This window comes from Cydia splendana, chromosome Z (assembly GCF_910591565.1).
Source record: "Cydia splendana chromosome Z, ilCydSple1.2, whole genome shotgun sequence".
Classification (NCBI taxonomy): Eukaryota; Metazoa; Arthropoda; class Insecta; order Lepidoptera; family Tortricidae; genus Cydia; species Cydia splendana.
In genome coordinates, this window is record NC_085987.1 from 3,021,831 (window position 1) to 3,038,460 (window position 16,630).

Below are 16,630 nucleotides of genomic sequence, written 5' to 3' on the forward strand. Positions count from 1 at the left end.
TTCATACATTGCACGTTAAATAAAAGATTGTATAGCGAAAGTGGGATAGGTCAGTGAAATTAGATAAAAAAAAGCATTTTGAGGAATTAATTCCCAGCAAGCTGGAAATCATTTTAATACCTTCATTTGGTCCTAAATGCGTATAATATGAGTTTGCTCCATCCCAGGAGGTGTGGAGTGGATAAATTTTGGCAGCCTTGGGAGATACATTTTACCTTGGATTCACAAAACCACTCGATGTAGAAGGAACCCACCATCAATTACAATGTCACTCCCAGCAAGGTTGTGGATCAGACACTGGTGAAAAAAAAATCGGATTTTAAGACGATTATACCAAAAAAAAAATTTTAAGTGGCGGCCATTTTTTACAATCTTTGACTACGTACGAATTCATATTAAGGTACTTTTCGGATGATCAGTACGGCTACCACCAGTTTTGACATTGACATAACGCTCACGTTTACGTAATTTACTTTCTGTACATCTCGCTTGCACTAATATGCCAGTACGAGCGAGATGCATAGAAAGTAAGTTACGTAAACGTAAGCGTTGTGTCAATGTCAAAACTGGTGGTAGCCGTACAGATGACAATTTTTATCATGATTAGAGCAAATTTTACGTCGGATGTACCATTTTTTAATTACAAGCAAAAAACTGAAAAAGAACAAAATTTATTCTACAACTCCTGGAATGGAGCAAACTCGGATTAAACTAATTTAAAACCAAATGAAGGTATTAAGACGATTTCCAGCTTGCTGGGAATTAATTCCTGGAAAATATCTAATTTGACTGGCCTAGCACGTCCTAGCTTTTAAAACGCTTGTTGAAAGTGTTCACTTATTCAGACTATTTACTTGACACGTCAAGTCTATGATCATTGTTACTGCTATAGTTGTCACTTGCCATAATGTAACATTTTGACAACTTCAATCAAAATCCTTAATATGAAATGTGGCACATTATCATACAATAATGCTTTGTTTTCCAACTTAATTGCAAAATGAATTTATTGAATTTACCAACTGAGGTTATTACCATAATATTCTCGTTTTTGGATATGAAGTCAAAAATAAACGTATATAGCATAGATGAGCTGAAACCGTTTTTTGAAACGTGTTTGGTGCGCAACATGGATTTATCCAGAAGTACATTAGCTACTGCGATGAATCTTGGTCTAGACCTTTTTCACAATATGTCTGCAAATATTGTGGAGCTAAATTTAAGTGGAATAGTAGATCTTACAGTTCAAGATCTAAGTCTTTACAAACAAGAGTTTACTAACCTCAAAACATTGGACGTTACATTCACAAATATTTTCTTATGCGATTTGGATGAGATTTGCTGCGATAGCTTAAAGAATATTGGGATAAATTTCTTTAAACCTCATTTTTTGATAGACACAGACTACATCAGTTTTAGGAGATTAAGAAGGCTTATTGGTCCTCATAAAGATAAATCCTGGACAATCATTTCAGAGTTATTTAAAAATCAAAAGTTTGAGAAAGTCCATTTTGTTTTATTAGAAATGGACATAGAATTATCACTTAAATTTATGGAAGATATACCTTTGACCAAGGATTTAAAAATAACGGTCGCCGACCGCTGCGGTTATTGCTGGAATATCAGTTTGGAGGAATATGAACCATTTACAGATTTTGCAGTAACTGGTTACGTTCATTTCGAAAAACTAAGCTATATTTTTCGTTATTGTTATGCAACTTCTCTGCCAGACTGGCTGGGGGGAATATCCAATTTGAACTACACTCAAATAGAATATATATTCATAATGTATTATGAAAACATTATACACATCTATGTATCTCCAGAAATAAGTAAAATTTTGGAGCCAAATAACTGTCACAATTTAAAAATATATGTTCGTTCACATTTAACTTTAAATTTAAAAATTGGAGGGCACATTGTTTTTAAAGCATGGAATGTTAACTTGACGGCTTTCGACGATGAGTTTTTTAACAGATTGCTCCTTGAGTTAACCGATTATTTTCCCACTTACGTTTGCATGCGTACTAAAACCAAAACAAGCGTAACTCAAGCACCGAGCAATTGGTATTGCATAGACTCGTGTGAAACTGTCGATGGGTATGTAGATAATGTCCCAGAAAAAGTTACTCTGGCAGATGTTTGTAGAAAAGGCTATTTGCCCAAATGGAACGAGCCCATTACTCAAAAAATAGAACTTGGATTATTTAAGAATATTACATTTTTAAGTGTAAGGGACGTCTTTTTAAAAGACGACTTTTTCAGGCATCTATTCTTACAATGTAAAAAGTTGCACACTCTTGATGTGTCCATTTTAGAACGCGACCCTCTGCGCCTCGGCAACGATTGCACACTGTCTTTATTTACCAACCTGCATGAGACTAAGCTAAAGAATCTAAGGTTTAATTCAAGTGACATATATTACGACAATGTCTTTAATTCGTTGTCAAAATGTCCAACTTTGGAAAATATTCATATATGCAACCTACGTGACCAAAACGAATACGAAGTGTGTAACACGGCTATCTTATCGTTTATGGAAAAGTGTTGCAACTTATATCATTTGTTTATAGAAGCAGAAGTGGATGATGATAAATTGAATGATCTTAGATACCGATTACAATTTGCAGCTGGGAAGTTGATGAAATACCACCAGTTGAGCCTCCGCGTGTGCTATTATGGAAGCGAAATCAATCCATACGTAGATGTATTCAACCCAAGTCCACTCGAGATCACGCAGTGATTACCGATGTATTCTTTAGACTATTCTTGTTTAAATTGCTGTGATAAAACAGTTAAATATGTTAAATACAATAAATATTTGTATAATATCAAATGCATTTTCTCTCATTATAACGCAAGGAATTTAATAAAAATGCTGCTGGCAAAAGTATACTTCTGTGAGTAGTGCCCATACAAAAAATAATCGAGAGTCAATCTACATCATACTAAAATTTCGTGAGATTTGAATGAAGCCACCTTTTCCCTATGTTTGCTGCGGGGTCCTTTTTAGGTAAAAACATGAAAGTTCTTAGAATCTTAGAATAAACCTCTTAGTGATCATGCAAAGGCATAGAACCATATCATAATCATAATGATATGATTTGTTTATCTTCTCCGACCCGACAGTGCTTATTGAGTGATGTACATATGTCATAAAGTGGTGGTATTGGTGCTCGACGCGGTCCCAGTACATGTCATCTTGAAACTTAGTCATTGTTAATATAGGTGACGGCAGGGTGTCATCTATTGGGCATTAGCATGTCGAGGTTCTATAGTGTCCTAGAAATGAAATTGGTTGACTTTACAGTTCCCAGCAATAACATGTTACACAACGAAGGCCCCAAAAATATCTGACACGATTTTATAAGTAGAGCTTTAAGAGCGTGTCACATATTTTTGCGGCCTTCGAAGAGTATAAGATATTATTGCAGGTGACTATACCTATAACAAATTGATACTTTGTATAGAACCACGAGGAGTTTCGAGGCCTGGAGCGAGCGAAGGAGGCGATGGTCGACGTGGCGCAGTATATCAACGAGGTGAAGAGAGACAGCGAGGTTTTGGCGCTTCTTGCTAAAGTTCAGGTACTTACTTATTATTTTTTTGACAGGTAGAATGAGCAAGAACGCTACTCAATGTTATTAAGCAATTTGGGTAGATTAATGATGTTTTTCATAAACCTCTGTCAAATCTAACAAACAATTGATAATCGTTTGTCCCCATATCCGTCATTGTGATAATTCTGTTTGTTAGTATGGGACAAAATTTAACAGAAGTTTATAAGAGGTTGCTAAGTTTTATGAATAAGGGGGTTAAAGCATAGCGATCGTAAATGGTATGCTCAAAACTAATTTCTTTGTTCTATTAAACAAAAGTTTGCACAAAAGTCAATTACCTATGTAGTGCATAATTGTTTTCCATCGTACTTCTTCGGAAACGTTCGTATTTGTCATGCTACTTCAGTCAACCACAGTACTTTATGTACCGAGACTGACTGAAATAAGAAGGCACGTTCACTAGGTACAACGGTAGAAGCCTCTACGCAAACCAAGGGACATTTAAGTATGATACTAGACACTGTGCTATTATTTTTATTGGGCAAACGAGATGCTTTCACATGTCCTGCTTCCAGACTTTACTGTGGCCTACCGCGAACCAGGTTCGACGTGTTGTCTCGCTGTCACACTTACGTACGAATATACAAGTGCGACAGAGAGGCCACACAAGCAGGTCGCATTTCTTGACCGATTCTCGTGAAATTTATTTTGCAACTTCGAAAATTATATAAAGTTTTTTTTGGGGTTGATTCAGTTTCCGGTTTTTATCGAAATGGTGGTTTGCGAGGTCTACAGCTCACAGAGCCACTAGTTAGTTATTTTTGTTCCAAAGTAGCCTCGACCGAGAGAGTATTCTTAGCTTAGCTATTAGTAAAATCTGTTGAGCTATTGAAAAGTTTTTAATTGAAGCTCTAAACGGACTGTAAAATAGTTATTTGTACAACAAGAGATCAAAGTTTGATATTTCGTCGAGTGCTTATTTTGAGTCCCGTGCAAGCGAAAGATTCTATAATAATTTAGAATCTTGAGCGTAGTAAGGGATTCAAAAGCACACGAGATGTAAATAACTTTGATCTCGTGTAGTACACAAAATTTTTCACCCTAAGCAGTGAGAACATACCTAGAGGGACAGAGATAATAGAACCCAAGTATATCGAACTTGTATTAGACCCCGCATGTTGAAATGACATTTGACTATAAAGGTCACTTGCATGTCATTTTGTCTCACTCAGTGAGCAAAATCGCATTTACCCTTGTTCGAGCTGCTGAGGTGAAAATAACTTTTCCAAATACAATTCGGTACCATAATGCATCTAAATCTGTCTTTAAACAGCGAGTTCTTAAGGTAAATTTTAATCGTAATAAATACTGCCTTGTCACCAGGAGAGCATACTAGACTGGGACGGCGGCGCGCTCGGCGCGGGCGGCGCGGGGCTCGCTGCCTACGGACGCCTGTTGCTAGACGGGGAGCTCAAGGTCAAAGCCCACGAGGATCAGAAGCTGCGCTCGAGATACGTGTTCGTCTTCGACAAGCTGATGCTGCTCTGCAAGCCTGTCAAGGTGAGTCCATCGTCAGAAAAGCAAAACTGAAGGTCAGTCACGGGCCTCAAATACTATTTACTCATAAATGAATATATAAGAAGCCCTTATGACACTTTAATGACATGTAAAGGGTACACGGTGCAGATGCTGCCCTTTCCCGTGTTACGGGGCGCAAGCAGAGACAGCACCCGCTAGGGTGTAACGGCTTGGCCACGACATTTCGCGACTGGCTTCGGCTAAGGCGACAACCATAGGTTGGAGCGACACACAGCGATCGGTCCTTTCGTTCCCACCTATGGCTTTCGCCTTAGCAGAAGCCAGTCGCGCAATGTCTATAGAGAGTTGATGGAAACTAACATATTTACGTCGGCGTGTAGTTCCCATACAAAGTTGTAGTCCGTCTGTACCGGCCCTAAGCTGTTTGTAGCGACACTATCTCAGGACTAAATTGAATCTTGTCCGGTATGCAATTAGTTGCAGAGAAACCTGTGTGTGGATGTATATTTTGTAGGTCAGTACCTACCCAGTGCCCAGGGCAGTGGTCATGCCCAGAGGCATGGACGAATCCTGCTTTGTGGGTTTTGCCTCTATTAAATGTTAAATAAATTAAGCGTTTGCGATGTTCACAGGAGAACCAATATTCCTACCGCGTTGGCGTCAAACTGGCCGAATACCGAGTCCAAGAGGGCGCTGGACGCCGCACGCTCAGAAACGACGGTCGTTGGTCGTCGCAGTTCTACCTCGTGCGACGCACCAAGGACGCCACTTACACGCTATATGCGCGCAGCGACGACTGCAAGCGGAAGTGGGTGAAAGCCATCAAGGACGCCATGTAAGTACTATTTACTTATCACATAAAGAAATGTTACAAAATAATATTTAATAGAAACAGACGGACATGAAGAAAGTATAAGTTTCACATTTGCTATTTGGCTTCAGAACCTTAAAGACCGACTACACAAACTAAAACACTTTGAAAAAACAATTTGAAATACCATTTTAATACGACCATCTCATCACTACACTTTTAAAACAAAGTCCCCCGCCGCGCCGCGTCTATCTGTCTGTGTGTTTGTATGTTCGCGATAAACTCAAAAACGAATGAACGGATTTTCATGCGGTCTTCACCTACCAATAGAGTGATTTTTGATGAAGGTTTAGGTGTACAATTTGTTAAGGTTTTGTGTAACCCGTGCGAAGCCGGGGCGCGTCGCTAGTAACAATTACAATTACCCCCGAGACCTATACTGCCGTGAAGGAGTTCCGTTGTGGTCTTCGTGAGCAGTTCCATTTTATCAAATAGCACTGTTTAAATACAAATGCTTGATTATAAGACATACATAGTCAAATAAAAAAAAAATACGTATTTTCTAAAACATGAATATAATAAATTGTCAATAGCGACAACCTGGAGCCGGTCGGGTGCCGCAGCACCAACCACAAGTTCGTGCTGCACACCTTCGAGAAGCCGGCCACGTGCCACCACTGCTCCAAGTTCCTCAAGGGCCGGATATTCCAGGTGATTACCAATAAATGAAAAGTGGAATGATTCACTGAACTCGCGACTCTGGATCACTAGCCCACCGCGCTGCCAACTGACCTACCGAGACTCCACTCGATGACAGCGAATATTTCCACCATATAACTCATATGCGCGCCTTAGCGAGTCGCTTAGCGACATCTAGCGTAAGAGCATTACACTTCTTAAACGGCTACCGGAACCGGAGTTCCAAGTCATATAAAAGAAAAGCTTAGAAATAAATTGTGAATTATGTTGCTATTGCTACTAAAATGTTAATACTAAATCTTCAATCTCCAGGGTTACCTATGTTCCGTATGCAACGCATGCGCTCACAAGGAGTGCATAGCGCTGTCTGGCCGCTGCGGGGGCGGGCTCACGCCGGCCCCGCCTCTCCCCCCTCACCACCAGCCGGACCAAGCGCTACACTACTACATGTGGTGAGTGTATAGGCCAGCTGCCGCTCCGTGTGCACCCACAAAAAGTGTATTTATCTGAGTTATTGATTGTAATAGAGTGGTAAAGTTTAAGGTAAAAAGTTCACAGCGCCAAACATCACATCAGCTACCAAATTCTACATCAGCTATCAAATTGGAAGCACAGATTTTTCTTAGACTTTACACGTCTTGCCTTAGAGACAATCAATAAATCTTTGTTGCACACCCTTGTTGATCATAATAGTAACACGTCATTTTTTTTTTAATAAGTGTAAATGATCCAATCTGTCTAGATATTTAGGGGGCCGTAGTAATCTGTATCTATGTAAAATTGTTCCATAATATTTATTTATCTGTGTATTCAGGTATGTCGGAGAGATGGGTCGGGAGACCGCAACCAATCGCCTGGAGCGGCGAGTCGACGGCACCTTCTTACTGAGGGTTCGGCCTCACCCCACGCATCACGCGGATACCGACACTCAGCTAGCTCTCTCACTCAAGTGAGTATAGTTATATAATAATAAGAGAGAGGAGGCGAGAGTCAACGACTCACAAGATCGTCCTTTTAATATTAATACTCAGCCAGCAAAGGCGTCTTAAGAGTATAGTGGACGACCGCAAACGTAGTCCCCACTTTCCTCGCTGGATATTGACGTTATGAAAAATATTTTTATACAATTTATTGTATATTAACCATAGCGAATGCCCCTTTGTTTGACTTTTCTTATAATATATGTCTAAATGTTACAAGCTTACATTTAACTTGCCCTGTTAAGCTAAATTTGACCCACTGAGCTGAAATTTTGCATACTTACATATGTAAATCGGATGACAATGCAACATATAAAGACATAGAGCTAATCTGATGATGGAGACAGGCCATGGGAAGTCATTGATAAAACAACGCAAACTAATTGTGTTTGGGGTTGTTGCACTGTCTCGGTCAGTACTAGTTGCATGTGGAAAGAAAAGTACAGTCAGCGATAAAAGCTTGCACCAATAATGAAGTTTATGCCAAAAACTTATTTATTATTTAATTCGTCAGAACGGACAACACGGTAAAACACATGCGTGTATGCCGCAAGCCCATCGACCAGGTGCCGCACTACTTCCTCTCCGAGTCTCGCTTCTTCCGGAGCGTTGTCGAGCTGATCTCCTACTACGAGAAGACCAGCCTATCGGAGAACTTCGTCGGGTGAGTGCCACTTGGGGGTTGCCGCACTGCCCCCTCTTTTCTCACAACTATTTTAAAAGTCCCATCCGGAGCATGAGCACGTAGGCACAGTATAAGGAAGGTGTCTTTTTAGACCCAGTAGTCCAGCTTCAAATATTTTATAATCCTCGTTCGAAATTCAAAATATTGGACTCATTTGCTCGCCGGCGACGGTCCGTCCTGGCGCCAAGTGTTTTTTTTAAAAGTGAAGTGTGCCAATAAGTACACCCAAAACTGCCAGTAATCAATATATCTTTCATTCAGTTCTCATTTTTCTTTGGCAATTGACGCAGTCTGATTAATTTAGGAAGTTATTATAACTTGTTTATCACAAACTTGCATTATTTTCCAGTCTCAACTCGAATCTTCGCTGGCCGTTCCGCCGAGTGGTCGCCACGGTGGTGCACGACTTCCGTCCGCTGGAGTCTTCACAGCTGGCTCTCCGGCCCGGCGCCAAGGTGCTGGTGCTGAGCAAAGAGGGCGATAGTCGCGGGTGGTGGAAGGGTCGCACACTCGACAAGGTACTACTGATTGACTATAGAGTAGGTGAACAGCTGTTCATTGCTGTGGTGCACGACTTCCCTCCGCTATAGTCTTCACAGCTGGCCCTCCGGCCCGGCGCCAAGGTGCTGGTGCTGAGCAAAGAGGGCGACAGCCGCGGGTGGTGGAAGGGCCGCACACTCGACAAGGTACTACTGATTGATAACAGAGTGGTTGAACAGCTGTTTATTGGTGTGGTGCACGACTGCCGTCCGCTGGAGTATTCACTTAAATTATTTTACGCCATGTATGAAATAAAGCACCAGAAGATTAATAGAGAAAGGTAGACAGTAGTAGAATTATTTTTAAACACAATTTCTATTTTAAAGCCCGTATGAAAATAGAAAGAGTAGGTAATTTGATTGTGACGTCACATGCTAGTGTTTCATATAAATTCCATAGTAGCAAAATCGTTGTGACAGTTCGAAAATAGATACTGATTTGACTAGTTGTAAATACCCTATTGATTGAATTTTGGGAGCTTAATAAGTATAACAGTAATTATTAATCATACAAAAATACAAATACATAATACGAGATGCAAAGCGAATAGCGTTTTTTGAGGACTTTGTTGGTTTAGTTTCAGCAACCGCTTTTAGCAGACTGATAAACGTCACTCAGCTGTGAATTATTGAACTATTGCGAAATAAAATGTTGTGAACGTTTTTAACGGTGTCAGATGGTTTGGTGCGGTTTGGGCCAGAACCCACCGGCTGCGTGTGCGTAATCCTGCACGTACGCGTGTGGTTAAATGTTGGAGCCATGAACGCACATGTCACGCAAGCGGTGTGCTGTCTATCATAAGGCTCTATATATTACAACGTGCACGTTTAAAATACGCAATCGCGTCCGGTGTGCACAGGCCTTTATTCCTGCTTGCTGCAAAATATGTAGATCAGAGAAATTATTGTCTATTATTTTCTTTTTTTTCTTGCTGTGTTGTTGCTCGGCTTATTGTAAGTTATTTGCAAGGATCTGCTAAGCGATTTTGAAGCGAATTTTAATTTCATTATTTGTGAAATTTGCAAAGTACCCTTTGATTAAGGGTCAACGTTTGTTTCTTAAGCAAGCTAAACAAGATGTTTATAAAATACTAGCTTTTGCCCGCAACATCGTCTGCGTAGGATGATGCGTCTGCTTCCCGGGGCCTCAAACTATCGACATATCAAATTTCATCTAAACCGGTTCAGCGGTAAAAGCGTGAAGAGATAACACACACATAAAGTTACTTTCGCATTTATAATATTAGTGGGGATTATTCTTAATTTGCATTGTTGTTGCTCTGCATATTGTAAGTAGATATATTGCAAAGATTCTGCTAAGCGAATTTTGAAGCAAATGTTGATTTTATTATTTGTGAAATTTATACCCAACAAAAACATAAATGTGAAATGAGAGCCAAGTTCAATATTAAGAATATTTGTCGTTGTTGACTCGCTGACAAAAGAATTGAGATCTATATGAGTGCCAAGTTCTGCGTTGTGTAGAAAATCCTGAAATTATAAAGGATTTGTCTTGGCTAGTTTTTACGTATAGGCTAATTTTCTAAAATTTGGTTTGTTGGTAAAAACTAGCCAAGTCAAATCCTTTATAATTTCAGGATTTTCTACACAACACAGAACTTGGCACTCATATAGATCTCAATTCTTTTGTCAGCGAGTCAACAACGACAAATATTCTTAATATTGAACTTGGCTCTCATTTCACATTTATGTTTTTGTTGGGATATCATTACTTTTTGTACAGAAATTACTATAGTAGGTATTTATCATAGAAGCAGTTTGCCTAAGCTGAAAAGGAGACCCTCGCTAACGCGCGGTCAATTGTTAAAAAGTTTCAGTTTTCAGATATTTTTCTTTTTTTATTCGCCTAATAGTCTACCTTCATGCCAAATATCAAGTTTCTAAGCGATCTAGAAGTGGGTTAGGTTTTTGGTCTATAAGTATTACCTAATTATTTTTTTTACATCTAAATATCAATTATTTCCCGTTTTCAGATTTTTCCCTCTATATAAACCTAATAGTCTACCTTGATGCCAAATATCAAGTTTCTAAGTCATCTAGTAGTGGGTTAGGTTTTTGGTTCTTAAGAATTATTTTTTTTTCCATCGAAATATCAATCATTTCCAGTTTACAGATTTTTCCCTCTATATACACCTAATAGTCTACTTTGACGCCAAATATCAAGTTTCTAAGTGATCTAGAAGAGGGGTTAGGTTTTTGGTATATAAGTATCAATTATTTTTTTCCATCGAAATATCAATAATTTCCAGTTTTCAGATTTTTCCCTCTATATACACCTAATAGTCTACCTTGATGCCAAATATCAAGTTTCTAAGTCATCTAGAAGTGGGTTAGGTTTTTGGTCTATAAGTATTAATTTTTTTTTCATCAAAATATCAATAAATTCCAGTTTTCAGATTTTTCCCTCTATATACACCTAATAGTCTACCTTGATGCCAAATATCAAGTTTCTAAGTCATCTAGAAGTGGGTTAGGTTTTTGGTCTATAAGTATTAATTTTTTTTCCATCGAAATATCAATAATTTCCAGTTTTCAGATTTTTCCCTCTATATACACCTAATAGTCTACCTTGATGCCAAATATCAAGTTTCTAAGTCATCTAGAAGTGGGTTAGGTTTTTGGTCTATAAGTATTAATTTTTTTTCCATCGAAATATCAATAATTTCCAGTTTTCAGATTTTTCCCTCTATATACACCTAATAGTCTACCTTGATGCCAAATATCAAGTTTCTAAGTCATCTAGAAGTGGGTTAGGTTTTTGGTCTATAAGTATTAATTATTTTTTTTCCATCGAAATATCAATAATTTCCAGTTTTCAGATTTTTTCCTCTATATACACCTAATAGTCTACCTTGATGCCAAATATCAAGTTTCTAAGTGATCTAGAAGTGGGTTAGATTTTTGGTCTATAAGTATTAATTATTATTTTTTCCATCGAAATATCAATAATTTCCAGTTTTCAGATTTTTCCCTCTATATACACCTAATAGTCTACCTTGATGCCAAATATCAAGTTTCTAAGTCATCTAGAAGTGGGTTAGGTTTTTGGTCTATAAGTATTAATTTTTTTTTTTCCATCGAAATATCAATAATTTCCAGTTTTCAGATTTTTTCCTCTATATACATTTAATAGTCTACCTTGATGCCAAATATCAAGTTTCTAAGTGATCTAGAAGTGGGTTAGGTTTTTGGTCTATAAGTATTAATTATTATTTTTTCCCTCGAAATATCAATAATTTCCAGTTTTCAGATTTTTTCCTCTATATACACCTAATAGTCTACCTTGGTGCCAAATTTCAAGTTTCTAAGTGATCTAGAAGTGGGTTAGATTTTTGGTCTATAAGTATTAATTAATATGTTTTCCATCGAAATCTCAATAATTCCCAGTTTTCAGATTTTTCCCTCTATATACACCTAATAGTCTACCTTGATGCCAAATATCAAGTTTCTAAGTCATCTAGAAGTGGGTTAGGTTTTTGGTCTATAAGTATTAATTATCTTTTTTCCATCGAAATCTCAATAATTCCCAGTTTTCAGATTTTTCCCTCTATATACACCTAATAGTCTACCTTGATGCCAAATATCAAGTTTCTAAGTGATCTAGAAGTGGGTTAGGTTTTTGGTCTATAAGTATCAATTATTTTTTTTCCATCGAAATATCAATAATTTCCAGTTTTCAGATTTTTTCCTCTATATACACCTAATAGTCTACCTTGATGCCAAATATCAAGTTTCTAAGTCATCTAGAAGTGGGTTAGGTTTTTGGTTCTTAAGAATTATTTTTTTTTCCATCGAAATATCAATCATTTCCAGTTTACAGATTTTTCCCTCTATATACACCTAATAGTCTACTTTGACGCCAAATATCAAGTTTCTAAGTGATCTAGAAGAGGGTTAGGTTTTTGGTCTATAAGTATCAATTATTTTTTTTCCCTCGAAATATCAATAATTTCCAGTTTTCAGATTTTTTCCTCTATATACACCTAATAGTCTACCTTGATGCCAAATATCAAGTTTCTAAGTCATCTAGAAGTGGGTTAGGTTTTTGGTCTATAAGTATTAATTATCTTTTTTCCATCGAAATCTCAATAATTCCCAGTTTTCAGATTTTTCTTTCTATATACACCTAATAGTCTACCTTGATGCCAAATATCAAGTTTCTAAGTGATCTAGAAGTGGGTTAGGTTTTTGGTCTATAAGTATCAATTATTTTTTTTTCCCTCGAAATATCAATAATTTCCAGTTTTCAGATTTTTTCCTCTATATACACCTAATAGTCTACCTTAGTGCCAAATATCAAGTTTCTAAGTGATCTAGAAGTGGGTTAGATTTTTGGTCTATAAGTATTAATTATTTTTTGTCCATCGGAATATCAATAATTTCCACTTTTTAGATTTTTTCCTCTATATACACCTAATAGTCTACCTTGATGGCAAATTTCAAGTTTCTAGGTCACCTGGAAGTGGGTTAGGTTTATGATCTATATGTCAGTCAGTCACAAAAATGCCGGTTTTTAAACATTAATTTATCAGTAACTGTTTGAGCTACGGTTATGAAATTTTGTATTTTGGACAAGCTAAGGGGCTTCAATACATGTGCCAAATTTCATTTGTGTAGGTTAAGTAGGTTTCAAGTTGTCAAGGGGTCAAAAGTAGCTCGAAATGGTTGACGCCTCCTGTTTGCGGTGTCTCTTACACCACAAACAGGACAGCACAGCACAGGTGTGTTATTATGTTTGACAACCAGCCTGGCCTAGTGGGCAGTGACCCTACCTATGAAGCCGATGGTCCTGGGTTCGAATCCCGGTAATGGCATTTATTTGTGTGACGAGCACAGATATTTGTTCCTGTGTCATGGTTGATTTCTATGTATTTAAGTATTTGTATATTATATATATCGTTGCCTGAGTACCCACAACACAAGCCTTCTTGAGCTTACCGTGCGACTTAGTCAATTTGTCTAAGGATGTCCTTATAATATTTATTTATTACAATAGACAATACACTCTCCAACTGGCTCAGCTTAAATACTAAAGACTATATTCATGTTAATTATAAGATATACTGTTTTCGAAATAAAATCCCGCCGTATTTCTTCTCGGGACAGAACAGAACGCTGTAAAAACCGGAGGTAGTTTCCCGTTTTAGACATTCATTAGCGCAATATGCCTAAATAAACAATAACATTTATTTTCAATGTTAAACCATAACTTTTCAGGGCGACAACCGCTCCGGCTACTTTCCGAAAGAGTGTGTACGCGAGGAGCCAGAGTGTATCGGCGCGCTCGACTGATGTCAGCAGTGCCTCGCCGAGCGCGCCGCGCCCGCGCGAGCATCCGACGACGAGGCCGCCGACCTCGTGTAGTACACTTACACCACCTTACAAGTTATGCGAGCCTGGTACTTGCGTGCGATATATATTGCAATTTTACAGTGATACGGTGACCTAGGTAAACTTATGCGAGTGTATTTTACTCGTGATTGAGTTGGACGATCGTTGCACTTTCCTGCGTCTAGATTTAGATGATTACATTCAAAGTCATGCGAGCTTGGTACTTGCATGCAGATATTGCTATTTACAGTGAGGTGGCAACGTCCACGGCGCAACAGCGCTTTTAACCCGTGGAGCGCCCTACTGTCACAAGTGTGGTAGTTAGTATAGGAGTTTCATACTACGGTAATACTGGGGCGCTCCACGGGTTACTAAGAAAACTTGCGTCTAGATTACTTAGAGGACTACCATCGAAGTTATGACACTTATGAGAGCCTGTTACTTGCGTGCGACAGATATTGCGTTACAGTGAGGTGACCTTTGTTAAACTTATGCTAGTGTAATTTAGGATGATATCTATCTGTCATATCTTTGTCCAATGTGTATTGCGTCTCACATTTTGCTTAATGAGAGAGTGGGACGCAATGACATTGGACAAAGAAATTACACAGGTGGAGTACCAACCTTAGTATGATGGCCGTTGCTCTTTCCAGTGGTAAAAAAACTTCCGTCGAACATGGAAGAGTACTTGTAAAGGTGGTCAACATTTACAGTAACTGACACGTCACTGTAAAATGTAAAGCATAGTTTGGCAAGCCATTTCCGTCGTCTACTGACTAAAAGGCGGCAAATTTAAAAAATGTAGACTAGTCCTCCCATTGAAAATTTGAATTTTGCGCCTTTTTAATTGACAAAGTGGGTTTGCCAGAGTATAAGCTCCACCGATGCTCAGATAAAGGTGCGTACGCATACGAAGAGCACCCTACCTCTTATCTCAGGCGGTCGGCTAGTTGCGCGTTGATTTTCTTGTGGTAGGTCGCTGAGTTTAAAAATTAAAACTATAGATGGTCAAGCAAATCTTGTCAGTAGAAAAAGGCAAAAAATTCAAATTTTCTATGGGACGATATCCTTTCGCGCATACATTTTTCAAATTTGCCGCCTTTTTCTACTGACAAGATCTGCTTGACCCACTGTAGTTTATACAGGGTGATTCAGGAGACGTGAGCAGGACTAACACTGCGCATATCGTTAATTATAAGCAACTGTTTCGTATCAGTATTAGTGAGGTTAACGTTAATTTTCTAGTCGTGTTGAAAACAAAAGTTTTTAATTTTTTTACGACATGCATGGTCACCCTAAAATTAGAATACTAAACTACCGATATTCTGTGTCAAATTGAATGTCATTACTGTCATCACGGTATGGTTACTTTTGAAAACTCGTATCTCACTCAAGTTTGACAGTTTATTTTCTTCGTAATCAAAATGCCATTACGGTTAAAGAGGTTTTATGCTTATCAATTAGGTCCTGTAGGGTGACCATGATTGTTGAGAATTAAATTTGCCCTCACCGAAAAGTTAAAAAATAGGAAAAAGTGGTGTTGTTTCTGCTAAATACGACGGTGATCCATCAATTATCAGTTACTGAGTGTGCAGGATTAGTCCTGCTCACGTCTCATAAATCATCCTGTATACTTCTACCACTTCTACCAGTCAGTAGCTGTCCGTAACTTCATTCCAACCGTCTGTGTTAAACGGTACATAATTCAGCCTTCAGAAGGCTTCCGTGGATTTGTCCGACTCGCGTAGTAAAAGCTGGGCTTAAGAATCGGCCGATCCCACACAACTGATAAATACTAGACTATGACCCGTAGTCGAGTTTTAAAATGGTACCTTACGTGTTATATATGTAATTATGTGTTTCGGAGCAACAGCACATGAATGAAATAAATGTTATTAATAACGTGTACGTTAAGTGTAATTACACGTATAGTGTGAATATAAAAATCAAGGTGCAAAAAGTAATTTTTGACTGTATTCCTTTACGCAGGTTTGAAATTGGAGTATTGTCATGATTACCAAAGACTGTTCATCTTCATATAAAGATACGTCAATCATTTCGCTTCTTTTATATTAGTGCGCAAAATACGAGTATCCTCCAAAGGCCTACTGTATAAAAAAATGCCGGATGAAAAATCAATAGCGTAGGAAATATTGTTGTATATCTTTTGTTTTGAATGACGAAACAAAAGAAATACAACTCTGTTCCAATTGAAAATGGTTTATATTGCATTGAAGTAATTAGTACAGTCAAGTGTAAAAATATGGGAGCACAAATCATACTCAAGAATATGTCCCATGGCTCTTTTATGTCAGTGAATTAAGAACTATGGGACATATTTTTGAGTAAGTTGTCTACACCCATATTTTTACACTTGACTATACTACATAACAGGTAGGACCGTAGCCGTGGTCCTTACGAGGGTATATTAAAACAGTCTTTACTTGACTTGTTTTGCGGAACGT

The 16,630-nt window shown here is 38.2% G+C and overlaps 1 protein-coding gene across 1 annotated transcript in view; it reads left to right on the forward strand.

Moving 5' to 3' along the window:
* Positions 1–14,371, forward strand: part of LOC134804626 (protein vav) — a 50,187-nt gene extending 35,816 nt beyond the window's left edge. Inside the window, exons 8-16 of the mRNA XM_063777736.1 lie at positions 3,471–3,587; positions 4,944–5,120; positions 5,732–5,934; positions 6,504–6,621; positions 6,922–7,061; positions 7,424–7,558; positions 8,104–8,253; positions 8,624–8,792; positions 14,052–14,371. Of these exons, the coding sequence (XP_063633806.1) occupies positions 3,471–3,587; positions 4,944–5,120; positions 5,732–5,934; positions 6,504–6,621; positions 6,922–7,061; positions 7,424–7,558; positions 8,104–8,253; positions 8,624–8,792; positions 14,052–14,126 (1,284 nt within the window). The 3' untranslated portion in view covers positions 14,127–14,371. The remainder of the gene's footprint in view (positions 1–3,470; positions 3,588–4,943; positions 5,121–5,731; positions 5,935–6,503; positions 6,622–6,921; positions 7,062–7,423; positions 7,559–8,103; positions 8,254–8,623; positions 8,793–14,051) is intronic.
* The last annotated feature ends 2,259 nt before the right edge of the window (positions 14,372–16,630 follow it).